Source organism: Salvelinus namaycush, chromosome 9 (assembly GCF_016432855.1).
Source record: "Salvelinus namaycush isolate Seneca chromosome 9, SaNama_1.0, whole genome shotgun sequence".
In the NCBI taxonomy this organism is placed as follows: domain Eukaryota; kingdom Metazoa; phylum Chordata; class Actinopteri; order Salmoniformes; family Salmonidae; genus Salvelinus; species Salvelinus namaycush.
The window spans coordinates 40322861-40343861 of NC_052315.1; the positions used below are offsets into that span (position 1 = coordinate 40322861).

At 42.5% G+C, this 21001-nt stretch overlaps 1 protein-coding gene across 1 annotated transcript in view; it reads left to right on the plus strand.

Moving 5' to 3' along the window:
- LOC120054058 (pleckstrin homology domain-containing family G member 7-like) overlaps window positions 1–21001 on the plus strand; it is a 35497-nt gene that overhangs the window by 7100 nt on the left and 7396 nt on the right. The window contains exons 4-15 of the mRNA XM_039001427.1: window positions 5129–5238; window positions 5702–5742; window positions 6282–6380; window positions 6723–6875; window positions 7237–7332; window positions 12803–12904; window positions 13887–14000; window positions 16932–17106; window positions 19014–19129; window positions 19642–19729; window positions 19833–19912; window positions 20090–20243. Coding sequence (XP_038857355.1) covers window positions 5129–5238; window positions 5702–5742; window positions 6282–6380; window positions 6723–6875; window positions 7237–7332; window positions 12803–12904; window positions 13887–14000; window positions 16932–17106; window positions 19014–19129; window positions 19642–19729; window positions 19833–19912; window positions 20090–20243 — 1328 coding nt within the window. The remainder of the gene's footprint in view (window positions 1–5128; window positions 5239–5701; window positions 5743–6281; window positions 6381–6722; window positions 6876–7236; window positions 7333–12802; window positions 12905–13886; window positions 14001–16931; window positions 17107–19013; window positions 19130–19641; window positions 19730–19832; window positions 19913–20089; window positions 20244–21001) is intronic.

Below are 21001 nucleotides of genomic sequence, written 5' to 3' on the forward strand. Positions count from 1 at the left end.
TGCTTTTTCCACTTGGAACTGGCAGGTTCGCTAAACCTTATTCAGTTGTTTCCCTGTGCGTAAAGGTGGTGTAATTCTTAGGGAATTAAGTTAAGGTCAGAATACGGCATAGATACACCTCTTTCTTTGATCTCCACCCCAAATGTGTAACTTGCTCGGCAATTTCCCCTTGCTTAAGTTCATGGTCAGAATACATGTAGAGAGAGAAGTGCATAAAAAGAGAAAAAAGTACAATTTACTTGTGCGTAACTGGTCTGAATTGCCCCCTTAGATACTTACCCAGAAAGACTCAAATCAAATTTTATTAGTCACATGCGCCGAATACAACAGGTGTAGTAGACCTTATAGTGAAATGCTTAGTTATGAGCAACTAACCCAAAATACGGATAAGAATAAGATAGAAAAGTAACAAGTAATTAAAGAGCAGCAGTAAAATATCAATAGCGAGACTATATACAGGGGGGTACCGATACAGAGTCAATGTGTGGGGGCACCGGTTAGTTGAGGTAGGATGTACATGTAGGTAGAGTTATTAAAGTGACTATGCATAGATGAAAACAACAGAGAGTACCAGTGGTGTAAAGAGGGGAAGTGGGAGGGGGGAACTGCAAATAGTCTGGATAGCCATTTGATTAGATGTTCAGCAGTCTTATGGCTTGGGGGTAGAAGCTGTTTTAGAAGCTTCTTGGACCTAGACTTGGCGATCCGGTACCGCTTGCCGTGCAGTAGCAGAGAGAACAGTCTATGACTGGAGTGGTTGGAGTCTTTGACAATTTTTAGGGCCTTCCTCTGACACCGCCTGGGATTAGAGGTCCTGGATGGCAGGAAGCTTGGCCCCAGTGATGTATTGGGCCGTTCGCACTACCCTCTTTAGTGCCTTGCGGTCAGAGGCCGAGCAGTTGCCATACCAGGCAGTGATGCAACCAGCCAGGATGCTCTCGATGGTGCAGCTGTAGAACCTTTTGAGGATCTGAGGACCCATACCAAATATTTTCAGTCTCCTGAGGGGGAATAGGTTTTGTTGTGCCCTCTTCACAACTGTCTTGGTGTGCATCGACCATGTTAGTTTGTTCGTGATGTGGACACTAATGAACTTGAAGCTCTCAACCTGCTCCACTGCAGCTCCGTCGATGAGAATGGGGGCGTGCTCGGTCCTCTTTTTCTCCTTTGTCTTGATCACGTTGAGGGAGAGGTTGTTGTCCTGGCACCACAATGCCAGGTCTCTGACCTCCCCTATAGGCTCTCGTCGTTGTCGGTGATCAGGCCTACCACTGTTGTGTCATCTGCAAATTGAATGATGGTTTTGGAGTCATGCCTGGCCGTGCAGTTATGAGTGAACAGGGAGTACAGGAGGGGACTGAGCACGCACCCCTGAGTTGTGGATCAGCGTGGCGGATGTGTTTATCTACCCTTATCACCTGTGGGCAGCCCGTCAGGAAGTCCAGAAACCAGTTGCAGAGGGAGGTGTTTAGTCCCAGGGTCCTTAGCTTAGTGATGAGCTTTGAGGGCACTATGGTGTTGAACGCTGAGCTGTAGTCAATGAATAGCATTCTCACGTAGGTGTTCCTTTTGTCAAGGTGGGAAAGGGCAGTGTGGAGTGCAATAGAGACTGCATCATCTGTTGGGGTGGTATGCAAATTGGAGTGGGTCTAGGGTTTCTGGGATGATGGTGTTGATGTGAGTCATGACCAGCCTTTCAAAGCACTTCATGGCTACAGGTGTGAGTGCTACAGGTCGGTAGTCATTTAGGCAGGTTGCCTTAGTGTTCTTGGGCACAGGCATTATGGTGGTCTGCTTAAAACATGTTGGTATTACAGACTCGGACAGGGAGAGGTAGAAAATGTCAGTGAAGACATTTGCCAGTTGGTTTAGCGTATGCGCGCAGTGCATGTCCTGGTAATCCGTCTGGCCCTGCGGCCTTGTGAATATTGACCTGTTTCCAAGGTCTTACTCACAACAGCTCCGGAGAGCATGATCGAACAGTCTTCTGGAACAGCTGATGCTCTCATGCATGTTTCAGTGTTTTTTGCCTCAAAGCAGTTTAGCTCGTCTGGTAGGCTTGTGTCACTGGGCAGCTCTCGGCTGTGCTTCCCTTTGTAGTCTGTAATGGTTTGCAAGCCCTGCCACATCCGGCTCTGATGCTCGTCGGTGTAGTACAATTCAATCTTAGTCCTGTATTGAAGCTTTACCTGTTTGATGGTTTGTCGGAGGGCATAGCGGGATTTCTTATAAGCTTCCGGGTTAGAGTCCCGCTCCTTGAAAGCGGCAGCTCTACCCTTTAGCTCAGTGCGGATGCTACCTATAATCCATGGCTTCTGTTTGGGGTATGTACGTATGGTCACTGTGGGGACGACGTCATCGATGCACTTATTGATGAAGCCAATGACTGATGTGGTGTACTCCTCAATGCCATCGGAGGAATCCCGGAACATTCCATTCTGTGCTAGCAAAACAGTCCTGTAGCTTAGCATCTGCTTCATCTGACCACTTTTTTTATTGATCTAGTCACTGGTGCTTCCTGCTTAAATTTAGCTTGTAAGCAGGAATCAGGAGGATAGAATTATGGTCAGATTTGCCAAATGTGGCGCGAGGGAGAGCTTTGTATGCATCTCTGTGTGTGGAGTATAGGTGGTCCAGAGTTTTCCCCCTGGTTGCACATTTAACATGCTGATAGAAATTTGGTAAAACAGATTTAAGTTTCCCTGCATTAAAGTCCCCGGCTACTAGGAGCGCCGCCTCTGGGTGAGGAATACAGCTCAGTCAATGCTGTCTTAGTACCAGCCTCTGACTGGGGTGGTATGTAAACAGCTACGAAAAATACAGATTAAAACTCGCTCTGTAAGTAGTGTGGTCTACAGCTTATCTTGAGATACTCTACCTCAGGCGAGCAATAGCTCGAGACTTCCTTAGATATCGTGCACCCGCTCTTATTTACAAAAATACATAGTCCGCCGCCCCTTGTCTTACCAGACGCCACTGTTCTATCCTGCCGGTACATTGTATAACCAGCCAGCTGTATGTTGATATTGTCGTCGTTCAGCCACGACTCCTTGAAGCATAAGATATTCGTTTTTAATGTCCCGTTGGTAGTTTAATCTTCCGCGTAACTCGTAGATTTTATCCTCCAAGGATAAAACATTTGCTAGCAGAATGGAGGAAAGTGGAGGTTTATTTGAACGCCTACGAATTCTCAGAAGGCAGCCCGCCCTTCGGCCCTTCTTTCTCCGCCTCTTCACGCAGATCACAGGGATCGGGCCTGTTCCCGAGGAAGCAGTATATCCTTTGCGTCGGGCTTGTCAAACTCGTGAAAGGAAAAAAATTATTCTGCTTGTCCGTGGTGAGTAATCGCAGTCCTGATGTCTAGAAATTATTTTCGGTCATAATAGACGGTAGCGGCAACATTATGTACAAAATAAGTTAAAAAAATGTTTTGCAAATAAACGAACAAAAAAGAACAATCGGCTGGGGGCACGTAAAACCTCTTCCTTCTTCAGCGCCATCTTACACTCACAGCTGTAATCCCTACTAAATATGAGTCTAACATGTATTGACTCATGGGGTTGAATACTTATCTAATCAAGATATATTAGTTTTTTTTGTTGTCTATCTTTTAGGTAAAAAATTATATACTTTCTACCATAAATTACATAACTAATGCATAAGATGTCAATAACACATCAATTCCTCAAAGGCGTAGTGCAGTTAAAGACGAGTTTTTCCTTAAAAAAAAAAAAAAGAGATTTCCATCACAAAAACAAGTTTAAATAACACTCTGAAATTGTGAAAATGATGATTCCCTTTTTGTGTATGAGCTGTGTTAACAAAAATGTTTTACAACATTTGAAGGCTGGAATTTCGGTTTGTTCAGGTGGGATGGAACTTTTGGCCCATGTCAGGATGTCACAATATGACCAATGGCTGTTTGTCTGGGTATGGGGGTGGGCTCCAGACCATCCTATCTGCCAATCACGCCTGTCTGCCAATCATATTTGTTTTCTAACGCCCACATGATCAGACTGAGCATTTAACGGCCCAAGGAGGCTCAGGGAAATATATTATAAAACATGTATTTTGGAGTAATTTTCATTAAAAAAACACACAGATTTATTAGACATACAGCGATGATTTAAAAATACAATTACAAAGACTACATGGGGGCTTTAATTGGCAGTCTTTAATTAATTAATTTGGCTTGATTCATGGTCAGATCCAATTCTCTGAGAATATTCTGTCTGTTGACCCCATGTTGATAAATATACCTAATTTATTTCACCATTACTCATTGTCATTATTACTGGAGAATTTGCCAAGAAGACCGTTTAGCCAGAAATAACTTAATTCCTTTAGGTATTTCTACATTTGTCTACATTGTTCAAATACCACATGTACTCACTGCACTGTGAACAAGCAAGCGAATAAGGAGTTTGTAAACAGTGGCATGATTTGCCTACATAATATGAGTGGGTAGTGGTGATGGTAGTGGCTAGTGGTGGTGGTGGTAGAAGTGGGTGTGGTGGTGGTAGAAGTGGTGGTGGTAGAAGTGGGTGTAGTGGTAGTGGGTGTAGTAGTAGTAAAGCACTTTTGTTACCCCAAGGTGCAAAAATAATAATAACAAGCCAGAATATAAAACACAGCAAACAAAACTATATACCGGTATTGCCAGATCCGGAGGCATATAGTATGTCAAAATGAGGTATATCATCGTATAACAGTGAGTAATGGCGTAATAAGAGTATGCCAGTGAGGTACAGCATAATACAGTTGTAATAATGACAGTGAGTAATGGTGTAATAAATGAGGTACATTTATCAACATAATGGGGTACACAGACAGAATATTTTAACTGTATTATACTGTACCTCACTGACCTACTCTATTCCTCATGTTGTATTACACCTCACTTATTACACCATTATTCACTGACACCTTTTTAGATGATATACACTGTACCTCATTTTGACATACTGTATACATCACACCTAAAATACTGTTAGTCACACTAGTCGGAAAGTCTTTGGATACTATGGAGCCTTATTGGTCAGTTTTGTATGGAAACTGTCCTTTATTAGTCAGAATGTTCTACAAATGGTCTCTCTGTTCATAACCTGATCTCTTCCTTTTTCCCCAGACTGCAGGAGAGGAGGCGGAGTTCTGTGGTGGTCAGTCTACCCGGATTAGACGTTTCGCCGGGGGACCTGTTTGTGTCCAATGGGGTGGCAGACATACTGAACTTCTCAGGTTAACGCCAAAGTTTTGTTTCTGTACTTTTTTGCTACATTTTTGTCAACAGCTTGTTTTTGATTCCTTATATGCCCAGATTGTAGGCCTACAGTGATCAGTGTTATTTGTTATATTATTTTAGTTACCTACAATGAGATCCTATTAAATTACTATTTAATATTAGGAATTAGTTAGAATTAGGGATTAGAATACTAATTCCTATGTTTACCTAGTTATAACTTTAATAACTGCATCAGAAGTTCACTTACCAAAATATATAAGTAACATTCCTTAACTCTTTTCAGATTATTGCCACATTCAGGCAAAATGATAGGGCTGTTTACACTTAACTTGATTTCCTGTAAAATCCTATCTACATCCTGTGGATCACTTTTTTTTCTTTATCACATTTTCGCAACAGAAGAACTATGAAGCCAGGCCTTTGTAGATAATGACAAAACCATGTTCTCCATTTCCACAGACACTAAGAAACCCAAGTGGCCTTTCTCCAGACATAGCACGGTATGTGTGCTGCCTGTTTGTTCTCCCCCTGTTACTCGCCCTAGCTAGCGTGACCTGCCACCAGTCAGTCTAGTTGTTTGTGGTTTTGGTTGCCATTGCTTTGAAGCTGTCAGTGTGCTCAGGAAGCTGCAATGGAATTAAGGATATTGTTCTCTGACCCACTTTTAATCAAAGCGTATTAATGAATACACTTTCTTCACCTCTGTTCTCATGGCCTTCTGAGATTTCATAATGTGTCAACAACACTGAGCCAAACCAATTCAATCCAAATCAATTCACATTGAAGGTGTTTGACCAGACTGATAGATAGATGGGAAAATGTATAAACAAAACACTATTGGTGTGTACTGTCATTCACTGTTCCACCATGCACACACGCATTTGCGTACACAGACACACTCGTACACACAAACATAAACACATTCACTCTTACTATACACACACACATTCCCACTTAGACAGACACTCATACCTATAGTAAAGAATGAATTGATTGTTCAAGTAATGTTTAACATTTAACCTGTATTTGTTCCTCTCAGACTAAAGGGATGACTACACGCACTGCATCTGATATTGAGAAATATCTATTGAAGGAACAGATTCAAGACTGGAGGGACACAGACTTCCAGAAGTACAAGGTAAGGAAAGCCATATGAACACCAGAGCGGAAGAAGCCCTTTTTCCTCCTACCCGTGTAATATCTTATTGTTACATGTCTGCGTTTGTAACTGAAACATATAAATGACACATTGAATGGGAATAATACTTTGTTGGCCTACGCACATGACAAGCGTACATTTCTAAACTGTAGCTAGACAGCAGACGATAATAGACTTACAGCATTGAGGATAGTAACAAGACAGACTACAGCCGTGTTAAAACCACAACGAATCAGCCCCCCCCGTGCATTATGGTTTTAGTATTATTCAAATAACATCTATCCAACCGTCCATCTGTCTTATCATTCCCTCCATCCCCAGGACTGTTCTCTAGAGGAGTTCCTGAGGGACTGTGATTCGTCTCAGCTGATGTCTGACTGTGACCCCCAAGACTACAAGAGACAGGAAGCCATCTGGGAACTCTTCACCAGCGAGTGTGTTTACTTCCTGGATCAGCTCATGGTGCTCAAAGAGGTGACTTACTAGATATACCCCCCCCCACCCCCACACACTTTTGAACAGGAATGGCAGCTCACCATTGCAACCAAACACCTTGTGCTTTGTGTGGTTTTTTGAACACCAATGTCATGTTGTGATGGTTCGAACGGGCCTTTCCTTTGAATTGACACTGCCCCTTTCTAAAATATACTTTGTTGGAACGTTTTCTTCAGTTTTGTGATGAAATGTTACAATCTCTACGATGAAATTGAATACAGCAAAAACAGATCCAACCCCACCCTCTTTGTTTGTGTTCCGTTGTGTAATATCTAATATATTTCTAATGTGTTTGTTTTTGTGTTTAATAAAAAATCTAAATAAATATGGTGTCCTTCAGGTGTTTCTGGCCACGCTGACCAACCTGCAGATGAGGGACTACCTGTCTGACGTGGACACTTGGAGGCTGTTTGCCAACCTCAATGAGCTGTGTCTGGTGAGACCATAGAGATACATACTGTATATTACATTAGATTAGTAGGGCTGTGAATGTCATGGAATTTTGGATGACGGTAACTGGCCAGCCAAATGACCGCGTCTCCTTAATAACCGTTCAAATACTTACTCTTTTCCTCTCCTGACTGCATGTGCTGATATAGAGTGAATAGAATGGGCCTCCCCATTCAAGTCAATGATGGCATAATGGGACTGGCAGCCATTGCAAGTGTACCCATTGGAGCAAAGCAGGAAGTGTAACCATCAATATGTGCAATGATTTGTTGACAAAAAATAAATAAATACATTCCATTGCATGAGCCACATCAGTTAACCTATCTAGGACTGGGGTTCCGCTAGCCACAGTGTCTGATTTAAAAAAATGCTATACAGCGAAAGCTCCACAAACGATTATGTTAGGTCACCACCAAGTCACAGATAAACCCAGCCATTTTTCCCGCCAAAGAGAAGAGTCACAAAAAGCACAAATGGAGATAAAATTAATCACTAACCTTTGATGAACTTCATCAGATGACACTCATAGGACTTCTTGTTACACAATACATGTATGTTTTGTTCGTTAAAGTTCATATTTATATAAAAAAATCTGATTTTACATTGGCGTGTTTCAGTAGTTCCAAAATATGCAGTGATATTGCAGAGAGCCACATGAATTCACAGAAATACTCATAATAAATGTTGATGAAAATACAGCCATTATACATGAAACTTTAGATACACTTCTCCTTAATGCAACCGCTGGGTCAGATTTTTAAAAAACTTTACGGAAAAAGCATAATCTGAGAACGGCAGTCAGAGCCCAAACCAGCCAGAGAAATATCCACCATGTTGGGTAGTCAACATTATTCATATTATTCATATATAAATATTCACTTACCTTTGATGATCTTCATCAGAATGCCTTCCCAGGAATCTCAGTTCCACAATAAATGCTTGTTTTGTTCGATAATGTCCATCATTTATGTCCATTTATGTCCAATAGCTTCTTTTGTTAGGGAGTTTGGTAAACAATCCAAAAGCGCGATCTGGTCCATTCGGACGAAACGTTCAAAAAGTTAGTTTGACAAGTTTCTTCGACCTGTAATATAAGTATAGAATCAATCTTTAGGATGTTTTTATCATAAAAGTTCAAAACTGTTCCAACCGGAGAATTCCATTGTCTGTAGAATTGCACTGGAACGAGAGCAACCTCTCAAGTGAAAGCGTGTGACTGAGAACGAGGCTGTAGGCAGACCCCTTAGTAAAACATCTCCCATCCGGCCCCCCTTCACATGAGCAGCCTGAAACCACGTTCTAAAGATGGTTGACATCTAGTGGAAGCCTTAAGTGAAAAATAACCCATATCCCACTGTGTATTTGATAGGGGTGAGTTCAAAAACTACAAACCTCAGATTTCCCACTTCCTGTTTGGATTTTTTCTCAGGTTTTTGCCTGCCATATGAGTTCTGTTATACTCACAGACATCATTCAAACAGTTTTAGAAACTTCAGAGTGTTTTCTATCCAATACTAATAATAATATGCATATATTAGCATCTGGCCCTAATTAATCGGCCGACCTCATGTATGTATACAGTTAGTCTGAAGTTTACATACACTTATGTTAGTCATTAAAACTATTTTTCAACCACTCCACAAATTTCTTGTTATCAAACTATAGTCGGTTAGGACATCTACTTTGCATGACAGTAATTTTTCCAACAATTATTTACAGACAGATTATTTCACTTATAATTCACTGTATCACAATTCCAGTGGGTCAGAAGTTTACATACATTAAGTTGACGGTGCCTTTAAACAGCTTGGAAAATTCCAGAAAATGATGTCATGGCTTTCGAAGCTTCTGATAAGCTAATTGACATAATTTGAGTCAATTGCAGGTGTACCTGTGGATGTATTTCAAGGCCTACCTTCAAACTCAATTCCTCTTTGCTTGACATCATGGGAAAATCAAAAGAAATCAGCCTAGACCTCAGAAAAAATATTTGTTGACCTCCACAAGTCTGGTTTGTCCTTGGGAGCAATGAACGTACTTTGGTGCGAAAAGTGCAAATCAATCCCAGAACAACAACAAAGGACCTTGTGAGGATGCTGGAAGAAACGGGTACAAAATGATCTATATCCACAGTAAAACGAGTCCTATATCAACATAACCTGAAAGGCCGCTCAGCAAGGAATAAGCCACTGCTCCAAAACTGCCATAAAAAAGCCAGAGTACGGTTTGCAACTGTACATGGGGACAAAGATCGTACTTTTTGGAGAAATGTCCTCTGGTCTGATGACACAAAAATAGAACTGTTTGGCCATAATGACCATCGTTATGTTTGGAGGAAAAAGGGGGAGGCTTGCAAGCTGAAGAACACCATCCCAACCGTGAAGCACAGGGGTGGTAGCATCATGTTGTGGGGGTGCTTTGCTGCAGGAAGGAATAGGGGGACATCACAAAATAGATGGCATCATGAGGAAGAGAAATGATGTGGATATATTGAAGCAACATCCCAAGACATCAGTCAGGAAGTTAAAGCTTGGTCGCAAATGGGTCTTCCAAATGGACAATGACCCCAAGCATACTTCCAAAGGTGTGGCAAAATGGCTTAAGGACAACAGTCAAGGTATTGGAGTGGCCATCACAAAGCCCTGACTTCAATCCTATAGAAAATATGTGGGCAGAAGTGAAAAAGCGTGTGCGAGCAAGGAGGCCAACAAACCTGACTCAGTTACACCAGTTCTGTCAGGAGGAATGGGCCAAAATTCACCCAACTTATTGTGAGAAACTTGTGGAAGGCTACCCAAAACGTTTGACCCAAGTTAAACAATTTAAAGGCAATGCTACCAAATACTAATTGAGTGCATGTTACCTTCTGACCCACTGGGAGTGTGATAAAAGAAATAAAAGCTGAAATAAATAATTCTCTCTACTATTATTCTGACATTTCACATTCTTAAAATAAAGTGGTGATCTCAACTGACCAAAGACAGGGAATTTTTACTAGGATTAAATTGTGAAACCTGAGTTTAAATGCATTTGGCTAAGATGTATGCAAACTTCCGACTTCAACTGTATGTATGTGTATACGTACATACATACATGCATAAACTCAGCAAAAAAAGAAATGTCCTCACTGTCTACTGTGTTTAATTTCAGCAAACTTAACAGGTGTAAATATTTGTATGAAAATAACAAGATTCAACAACTGAGACATAAACTGAACAAGTTCCACAGACGTGACTAACAGAAATGGAGTAATGTGTCCCTGAACAAAGGGGGGGGGTCAAAATCAAAAGTAGCAGTCAGTATCTGGTGTGGCCACCAGCTGCATTAAGTACTGCGGTGCATCTCCTCCTCATGGACTGCACCAGATTTGCCAGTTCTTGCTATGAGATGTTACCCCACTCTTCCACCAAGGCACCTGCAAGTTCCCGGACATTTCTGGGGGGAATGGCCCTAGCCCTCACCCTCCGATCCAACAGGTCCCAGACGTGCTCAATGGGATTGAGATCCGGGCTCTTCACTGGCCATGGCAGAACACTGACATTCCTGTCTTGCAGGAAATCACGCACAGAACGAGCAGTATGGCTGGTGGCATTGTCAGGATGATACTGCAAGAAGGGTACCACATGAGGTAGGAGAATGTCTTCCCTGTAACGCACAGCGTTGAGATTACCTGCAATGACAACAAGCTCAGTCCGACGATGCTGTGACACACCGCCCCAGACCATGACGGACCCTCCACCTCCAAATCGATCCCGCTCCAGAGTACAGGCCTTGGTGTAACGCTCATTCCTTCGATGATAAATGCGAATCTGACCATCACCCCTGGTGAGACAAAACTGCGACTCGTCAATGAAGAGCACTTTTTGCCATTCCTGTCTGGTCCTGCGACGTTGTTGCCGGTAATGTCTGGTGAGGACCTGCCTTACAACAAGCCTACAAACCCTCTGTCCAGCCTCTCTCAGCCTATTGCGGACAGTCTGAGCACTGATGGAGGGATTGGGCGTTCCTGGTGTAACTCGGGCAGTTGTTGTTGCCATCCTATACCTATCCCGCAGGTGGTCTGCCCCTGTGAGGACGATCAGCTGTCCATCCCTGTCTCCCTGTAGCGCTGTCTTAGGCGTCTGGAGTATGGACATTGCAATTTATTGCCCTGGCCACATCTGCAGTCCTCATGCCTCCTTGCAGCATGCCTAAGGCACGTTCACTCAGATGAGCCGGGACCCTGGGCATCTTTCTTTTGGTGTTTTTCAGAGTCAGTAGAAAGGCCTCTTTAGTGTCCTAAGTTTTCATAACTGTGACCTTAATTGCCTACTGTCTGTAAGCTGTTAGTGTCTTAACGACCGTTCCACAGGTGCATGTTCATTAATTGTTTATGGTTCATCGAACAAGCATGGGAAACTGTGTTTAAACCCTTTACAATGAAGATCTGTGAAGTTATTTGGATTTTTACAAATTATCTTTGAAAGACCAGGTCTTGAAAAAGGGACTTCTTTTTTTATATGTATGTTTTTTCCTGCGCTTTCTTATATCTCCTAGATATAGGACAGACACTTCAAAACCTTGTTTTATGATTTGTTTTTTGACTGCTGTTTATGAATGTTATTTTATTCTCATTACTGTCTTCATCCATAACCATCGGTTATATAATAATTGTGCTAGCCCTGTCGATTAGATTAGAAGATCTTTATTATCCCAAGCTTGGAAAATGTGTTTGGCATGTTCATTTAATTTTTCGCCTCTATTATTGTGTACTATGATAGTATAGCATTCTATTAGGTGTCTTGTGAGACGGAGTCGTCATGCTAACACACTAGTCCCACTCCAACACCGCCACGTCAGATTGGTACTGATCCTGTGTGGGTGCTGTCTTCCATGTAGGATGATAGGGCCATGGCGTGCTGTCATGAGGCAGTGAGGTAGACACTACTGTGAGTAAAGTCGGATTTCAAGTTGCATTTTTTTTATTAGCCGTATGTACGGGATACGCATGGTAAACTAGCTACCCATGTCCCAGATGGATGACTGACCATGACAGTGAAGTGGGCGAAGGGGAATGCACTTTGTTTTGGTACTGGGTCTTGGATGGGAGATGGTTTACCACAAGCTATCCACATATCAAAATGAAATTCCAAAGTTAAGTCACTAAATATTCCCCATCACGACGTCAAATCTTCATCGACATCATCTTACTCTAGGCTACATGTTGAAGGATTGAATTCTCATACTATGACCTCTGGTCTCTTAGTGTTTACTGAAAAAAATATATAGACATTTGAGAGCGCTGCTTTGCTTTACATTTTTTCAACAAGATAGTCACCTGCAGTATGATTACAAGACATTGGAGGATGGAATTATCTCTATTATATGAATTGTCTGCGGCGTGACATCTTCATGTAGACTTTGTCTATCTATGATATTACATTTTCTTTTGGACTCTGTGATGTGTTGTTCCCCAGGTGAGCTTTGGCTTCCTCACCAGCCTGCTGCATGTCATCAAGGAGTCCTGGAAGATCCCGGTAGCAGGGGCCGTGCCCACCCTGCTGGAGCTCCTCCACAAGGTATGGACACACACATACACACACGTGTTCAAAAACACTTGAATGCACAAGCACACACGTGTTTACACGCACACACAGAATATTCTATTCTACTGGACCATTTACTTTATGTTCGTATTCTTATCTTTTATTATTTTGTGTTTCGTTGTCGAAAAGGAACCCTGCAAGTAAGCATTTCGTTGGACGGTGTATACCGTGTGTATCCTGTACATACAACTAATTAAACTTGAAACAACACACTCCATTATAAACCAGAGAACGTGTATAAAATCATTAGTGTCTGTATAATTAGTAATGTATTTTTTTTTAAAGTGACCTACTCAAATATGGTATACTAGACGTAAATCTCTTCATCACCCTCCATGAAGTGATCTATGAATACGAAGCACCGTTTTTCATGTGGCCCAGCAGCTTTTTTTTATTTTCCAAATGATATACTGTCTCTACACGCCACTTTTTTCTATTCTGGATTCCCACACATGCTCACTCTAATATAGATCTGCTTTGGATTGTTATTTCTTGGTGGGAATTGTTGCATTATTTGTATTGTATTAGACATTCTACTGCACTGTTGGAGCTCGTAACATAAGCATTTCGCTGCACCTGCTATAATAGTGGTTACCAACTAGGGGTACATTTTTGACATTTGAGTCATTTAGCAGACGCTCTTATCCAGAGTGACTTAGTTAGTGCATTCATCTTACTAGGACCCCTGGGGGTACTTGGCCTATCCATAGGGGGTACTTGAGAAGACCCGTGAGACCATAGGTCTACTGGTAAAATGCACAGGAGCGGGTACTTCAGGGGTACTCATGGCAGAGCAGAATTCAGTTGGGGATACAGTCACTCAAAAAGATGGAAACCACTGTGGTATAATGCTGGCAAATCTGTGTACACGGCCAATAAACTTTAATGCGATTTTTCTGTTTCTCTATGCGCTTACTGCTTAGCTAACCATTTACATATATCTATCTGTTGGCAGGCGATCCAGGAGAGCATATGCCACTGTCTGCAGAAGTACTGCCTCAACTATTCCACTGCACTATTTTATCTGGACAGCCTGAAGCACAGAGAGGACTTTGGCTCCTACGTGAAGGTACACTGCAGGCCGCAGCCGTCAAGCGCTGCTTATTTGGAACTATAAATCAGGGTTGGTTGGGGCAAGGTTGCGCTGTACCCTGTCCCTAACAACCACACAATAATGCAGTAAGGTAGGATAGAAGTGGGTCAAGTGTGAACGAACACTGAGTCACTGGGGCTTGCTGACAATTGGAATGTGACAATTAGTCTTCTGCGATTGAGACTCTTTTGCAAGCCTGCTGTTTTTTTGCTCTCAGCTGAGATAATTTGTCTTTCTCACAACTTCACTTTCACTCCTACCCTACCCCATCCCTCAGTTCTCCCTAATACTTGCTCTCTTTCACCCTTTACTTCCTGACCTGTCTCTTCTCTTCTCTCTTATTTTCTCCCACGCTCTTACTCAATCGCTTTCTCTCTCAATATCTGATTTTGTCACGCACTTACTTATCAACCTACTTATAGTACCTACGCTCTCCTCTCTCTCCCACCATGCTCTCTCTCCTCTCTCTCCCCCTACGCTCTCCTCTCTCTCCCCCTACGCTCTCTCTCCTCTCTCTCCCACCATGCTCTCTCTCTCCTCTCCGCTCTCTCTCCCACCATGCTCCCTCTCCTCTCTCCCCCTACGCTCTCCTCTCTCTCTCCCCCTACGCTCTCCTCTCTCTCTCCCCCTACGCTCTCCTCTCTCTCTCCCCCTACGCTCTCCTCTCTCTCTCCCCCTACGCTCTCCTCTCCGATCTCTCTCCCACCATGCTCTCTCTCCTCTCCGCTCTCTCTCCCACCATGCTCTCTCTGCTCTCTCCACCATGCTCTCTTCTCTCTCCTCTCCCACTGTGCTTTCTCTTTTTTTTTCAATTTAACGGTTTTTATTGACATGGGAAACATGTATACATTGCCAAAGCAAGTGAAATAGATAATAAACAGAAGTGAAATAAACAATAAAAAATTAACCTTACTCACAAAAGTTCCAAACTGTAAAATTTCATTGTCTATATACAGTGTTGTAATGACAAAAGGGAAAATTAATAAACATAAATATAGGTTGTATTTACAATGGCGTTTGTTCTACACTGATGGACCTTGTGGCCACAGGACACAAATCTTGCTGCTGTGATTGCACACTGGTATTTCACCCAATAGATCTGGGAGTTTATCAATTAGATTTTTCAATTTTTTTTGTGGATCTGTGTAATCTGAGGGAAATATGTGTCTCTAGGTCATACATTTGTTAGGAGGTTAGGAAGTGCAGCTCAGTTTCCACCTCATTTTGTGGGCAGTGTGCACATAGCCTGTCTTCTTTTGAGAGCCAGGTCTGCCTTCAATGGCCTTTCTCAATAGCAAGGCTATGCTCACTGAGTCTGTACATAGTCAAAGCTTTCCTTAAGTTTGGGTCAGTCACAGTGGTCAGGTATTCTGCCACCGTGTACTCTCTGTTTAGGGTCAAATAGCATTCTAGTTTGCTCTGTTTTTAAAAATTCTTTCCAATGTGTCAAGTAATTATCTTTTTATTTTCTCATGATTTGGTTGGGTCTAATTGTGTTGCTGTCCTGGGGCTCTGGGGGGTCTGTTTATGTTTGTGAACAGAGCCCCAGGACCAGCTTGCTTAGGGGGCTCTTCTCCAGGTTAATTTCTCTGTAGGTGTTGGCTTTGTTATGGAAGGTTTGGGAATCGCTTCCTTTTAGGTGGTTGTAGAATTTAATGGCTCTCTTCTGGATTTTGATAATTAGTGGGTATCAGCCTAATTCTGCTCTGCATGCATTATTTGGTGTTTTACATTGTACACAAAATATATTTTTGCTGAATTCTGCATGCAGTCTCTCAATTTGGTGTTTGTCCTATTTTGTGAATTATTGGTTGGTGAGCGGACTCCAGACCTCACAACCATAAAGGGCAATGGGTTCTATAACTGATTCAAGTATTTTTAGCCAGATCCTAATTGGCACGTCAATTTTTTTGATGGCATAGAAGCCCCTTCTTGCCTTGTCTCAGATAGTTCACAGCTTTGTGGAAGTTACCTGTGGCGCTGATGTTTAGGCCGAGATATGTATAGTTTTTTTGTGTGCTCTAGTGCGATGGTGTCTAGATGGAATTTGTATTTGTGGTCCTTGCAACTGGACCTTTTTTGGAACACCATTATTTTTGTCTTACTGCGATTTACTGTTAGGGCCCAGGTCTGACAGAATCTGTGCAGAATATCTAGGTGCTGTTGTAGGCCCTCCTTGTTTGTGGACAGAAGCACCAGATCATCAGCAAACGGAAGACATTTGACTTCAGGTTCTAGTAGGGTGAGGCCGGGTGCTGCAGACTGTTCTAGTGCCCTCGCCAATTTGTTGAGGGTGGGGCTTAAGCTGCATCCCTGTCTCACACCCTGGCCCTGTGGAAAGCGATGTTTTTTGCCAATTTTAACTGCACACTTGTTGTTTGTGTACATGGATTTTAGAATGTTGTATATTTTCCCCACAACACCACTTTCCATCAATTTGTATAGCAGACCCTCATGCCAAATTGAGTCAAGCTTTTTTGAACTCAACAAAGAATGAGAAGACTTTGCCTTTGTTTTGGCTTGTTTGTTTTGGCTTGTTTGTTTGTCAATTAGGATGTGCAGGGTGAGTACGTGGTCTGTCATATGGTAATTTGGTAAAAAGTTAATTTTACATTTGCTCAGTGCATTGTTTTCGCTGAGGAAATATACAAGTCTGCCGTTAATGATGATGCAGAGGATTTTCCCAAGGTTGCTGTTGACGCATATCCCCCTTTAGTTATTGGGGTCAAATTTGTCTCCACTTTTGTGGATTGGGGTGATTCGTCCTTGGTTCCAAATTTTGGGGAAGATGCCAGAGCTGAGGATGATGTTAAAGATGATCTCTCTCTCTCTCTCGCTCTCTCTCTCGCTCTCTCTCTCGCTCTCTCTCTCGCTCTCTCTCTCTCTCCCCCCTTCCTTCCTTCCTAGTGGTGTGAGAGGAACCAGGAGTGTCGGAGGCTGCAGTTGCGTGACCTGTTGGTGGCGCCGTTACAACGTCTGACCCGCTACCCCCTGCTGCTGAAGAACATGGGGAAGAGGAGCCGGACGGAGGAGGAGGAGAGCGCTCTGCAGAGTGTGGTGGAGCAGGTGGACACCTCCATATGTGAGCATCCCCCTCCTTCACCCTTGCGACTGAAACACTGTATTGTAAAACCCCATCACTACACAGGCTGCTGTTCCATATCTCCTATTTGCCTGGCCTTGAACAGATGCATCTGATGAGGCTCTTTGATATTTTCAGCATGATGCGTCAATCATGAAGGGGGCTGTGCTTTTATCCTGTTTGGTTTTCTTCTGTGTCTTTTTCACTCAAACAGCCCCTGTGCACTGCCCGCTTCACAGCTGTACATTTTCAATTAAAAACAGCGAGAGTCTTATTTCCCCATAACATCCAATGAGAATAACAAAATAGCTTTGCCAGACCATTGGCTACATCGTGTACAACATGGTCAGTCTCTCAGGCTGATCTGATATTTCTACAAAACAGTGCAACCTTACCACACTACTTTATTGCACATTCTTACTGCAACACTTAACTACGTTACCCCTCACCACCACACTGACTCTCTATAGTCAATGGCTCACCACACTCATATTATTAGTGTAAATAAAGCTGATTTGGGGTTCTGTGAAGCCATTATTGGATTATCTGGGTTATTTGCATAATGGTCTATTTTTATCAGCTGAGGTGACTCATCTAAACCTAATTTAACAGTAGTCAGTCATCACTAGAGGCTCCTCTCTCTCTAACCACAACATTCATGTTTTTGCCGTGTAAGGAAACTTGAACATACACAAGCAGAGTCAGTCAGCCAGCCTCTCCTGTGTCTTACAATAAAGAAAACCTTAGAAATAGGAAGACCGGTGGCCATTTTGAATTTTATCACCCCCCTTGATTTGAATTGGGTTGCCATTCTAGGAGTTATATTTCTACATAGGAAACAGCAGCTCTGCCATTCAGGTTCAGGCCATCAGCTCTAGGGTGTTTTCTGACAGACCTAAGTGGGCTTTTGACAGCCACTTATACCTCCTGGCTTAACTCACATCTTCACGCCCGTAGCAAAATATACACTGTGGAAAAGTTCATTTACACACAGTCTTCTGTACGGGATACAGTCTCTACAAATACATGTCTCTTAGAAATGGTAACCAAATAGCCAGTTTGTTTGTTGGGCAATAGCCAAAATCTGTGACAGTTGACGTCTTCTCTGCGTGCTTGTACTTGCAGACGCATTTCGGTGGTTCTCTCTATAACTAGATGGACAGGACCGGCTGTGGAGAAATATGTACCAGTATTGTACCTTGAATGTAATTGTTCTTGTATATCGAACCAGTTTTTCTATTCCAAACTAGTTTGTGTTTTTACTGTGTGCTTCAAAGTTCTTTCCCATAGCCAGGGTGTGGCTGTACAGACAATAACAGAGGTATACAGTGAGTTGATGTGGCCTGGGAATAGCACTGTCACAATGGCAGGCTGGACTGACTCGGTCAATGTTCAATGGGTGTGGTGGGTGTCTACGGTAAGAGGTGGGCGCAGTCTCATCTATGACTAGAGCATCATAGATCACACCCATGTTGAGACACAGTCAGCTGTCGTCATTATTTAATGATATCCGTATCAACATCAGAGATACTATTCCAAATGTATTTGTTTCATTGCCAATGCCAGATTAATTGATAGTTTGATAAATTGTGCACATAGCTGAATATTTTACAATGTAGTACTATATTATTAAACTAAGATGAAGTTACATAAATTATATTAATCTGATGACAACAGTGACACCCTTGTTAAGATTGTTCTGTGTGTTCCAAAGCCAGGAATAAGCCTGCCAGAATTGGTGTTCCTAATTAGTGTGCACTGCTCACTATCAAACAGAGCGGTGGAGTGGAATGCAGTTTGTGTCCTCGTTGGTTTGTTTGTGTCACACACACCCCTCCCCCTGTGGGTGTGTTGTGTGTTGTGGGTGTGTGTTGTTTTATGTTTTGTGTTTTGTGTGTGTTTTGTAGGTGATCTGGAGGGCAAAGTCAAATGGCTGGACAACTACCAGAAGGTGAAACAGCTGAGAGATGCCCTGGTGTGGCTGCCAGTATGGGAGAGAGACAAGCGGGCCTTCGTCCCTGAGGTAAGGGTGCATTCACTATAATGAGAGAGTTGAGCTTTGAATACCAAACTGGGTTTGCACAAATACATAATAGAATAAAATGCACTTAATTGACGTAATCCTGTTAGTTCCTGGGGGAACATGGGCCTCTGTACTTAAGCTTTCCAATGACGCTGGTCTTGGGCCAAGACAAATGGATCTTCTTGGGTTCGGATTAGAATAGAACAGATCATATGGTTAACGTTTGATACACGAGTCAGATACAGTACAACAACAACTTAGCTGTATCTTGAATGATCTCAATGCATTGATGTAAAGAGAAGGGCTGTCTGAAGCGTCTTCATTTTTTCAGATAAAGATCAAGTGATATCTGAACATCGTGATCCACAAAGCTAGATATGCATGCAAGAGAGATAACAGTGGGATATGATCAAAATAAAATATACTGCCACCACATATGAACTCGTAAGAATGCAAACAAATCATGCTTCTACCCACAACCTAACCTCAGCCCTTCATTTGGCTTTGAACAGAATCTGAAACATCTCCTGAAAGCGGTCACCCTAGAAAACCTCATCTCTCATCGGAGCCTGCTGCATGAGGGCAAACTAGTGCTCACAGGTCGGTGACATACAGAGTAATCAGTCATGACTAGTTAAAATACTGTTGAAGTACTGTAGTTTTACATCAGCCGTCCTGACATCTCTACGTATGTTACCACCAGAGAATGCAAAGCTGCACGATGTGTACCTGTTTCTCTTTGACGACTTCCTCCTCATCACCAAGATCAAGAGGAACAAGAAGGTAGGACCCATACCTATACGATTTTCTCACATATAATACATATGTAGGTAAGTATCTAACTTAACTACTTTCGTATAGTACTTTAATCCTCTTTGATCACTGAATTCAATTTTCTCTCTCTCCCTCGCGCTCTCCCACTCCTCCACCCCCTTTCTCTCACTTCCTACCCCCCTCTAGAGGTCCACAGGTCCTGAACAGAATCCTCTGCGCCTCCCTCAGAACCAGGAGTTGGACCAGCTGCTGAAGGAGGGCTGTACCTTCACCGTCCTGGACCAGCCCGTCTCGCTGGACCGCCTCCAGCTCAGGAGTGTAGACCAACTCAACGCAGCAGGTGGGGACGGATCAACACCTGCATGATATAGGAATTGAAAAAGTCCAGCATTCAATGATGTAGTTGCCACAGTTTAAGGACACATGTATAGTAGCACAGTGGCTTTTGTCAATCTTAATGTGATTGTCACATCAAAGTTTATTCGTCATATGCACAGGATATAGCGGGGAGTAAACAGTAAAATGACATGCTTAGTTGCAAGCTCTCCTCTCAACAGTGCAGTAACTTAACAGTGTGTGTTTGTTTTTGGAAAATAATGTACAACCTGATCCTAGGACCTCATCACTGATTTAAACATAGATTAGTATATGTTCATAGGCCTATTACATTTAGGCTATTTGGCACTTGTTTACACCTCTTGCTTTACTTCAGGGTTTCCCAAACTCAGTCCTCCTCGGACCCCAAGGGGTGAACGTTTTGGTTTTTGCCCTAGCACTACACAGCTGATAATCATCTAATCATGAACTTTGATCATTTGAATCAGCTGTGTAAAACCAAAATGTGCACCTTCTAGGGATCCCGAAGACAGAGTTTGGGAAACGCTGCTTTACTTACTGATAAGATACTGAATTTATATCAATAATCAAACCTATGATAAAAACAGTGCCTTGCAAAAGTATTCATCCCCCATGGCGTTTTTCCTATTTTGTTGCATTACAACCTGTATTTAAAATTGATTTTTATTTGGTTTTCATGTAATGGGCACACACAAAATAGTCCAAATTGGTGAAGTGAAATGAAAAAAACAACTTGTTTAA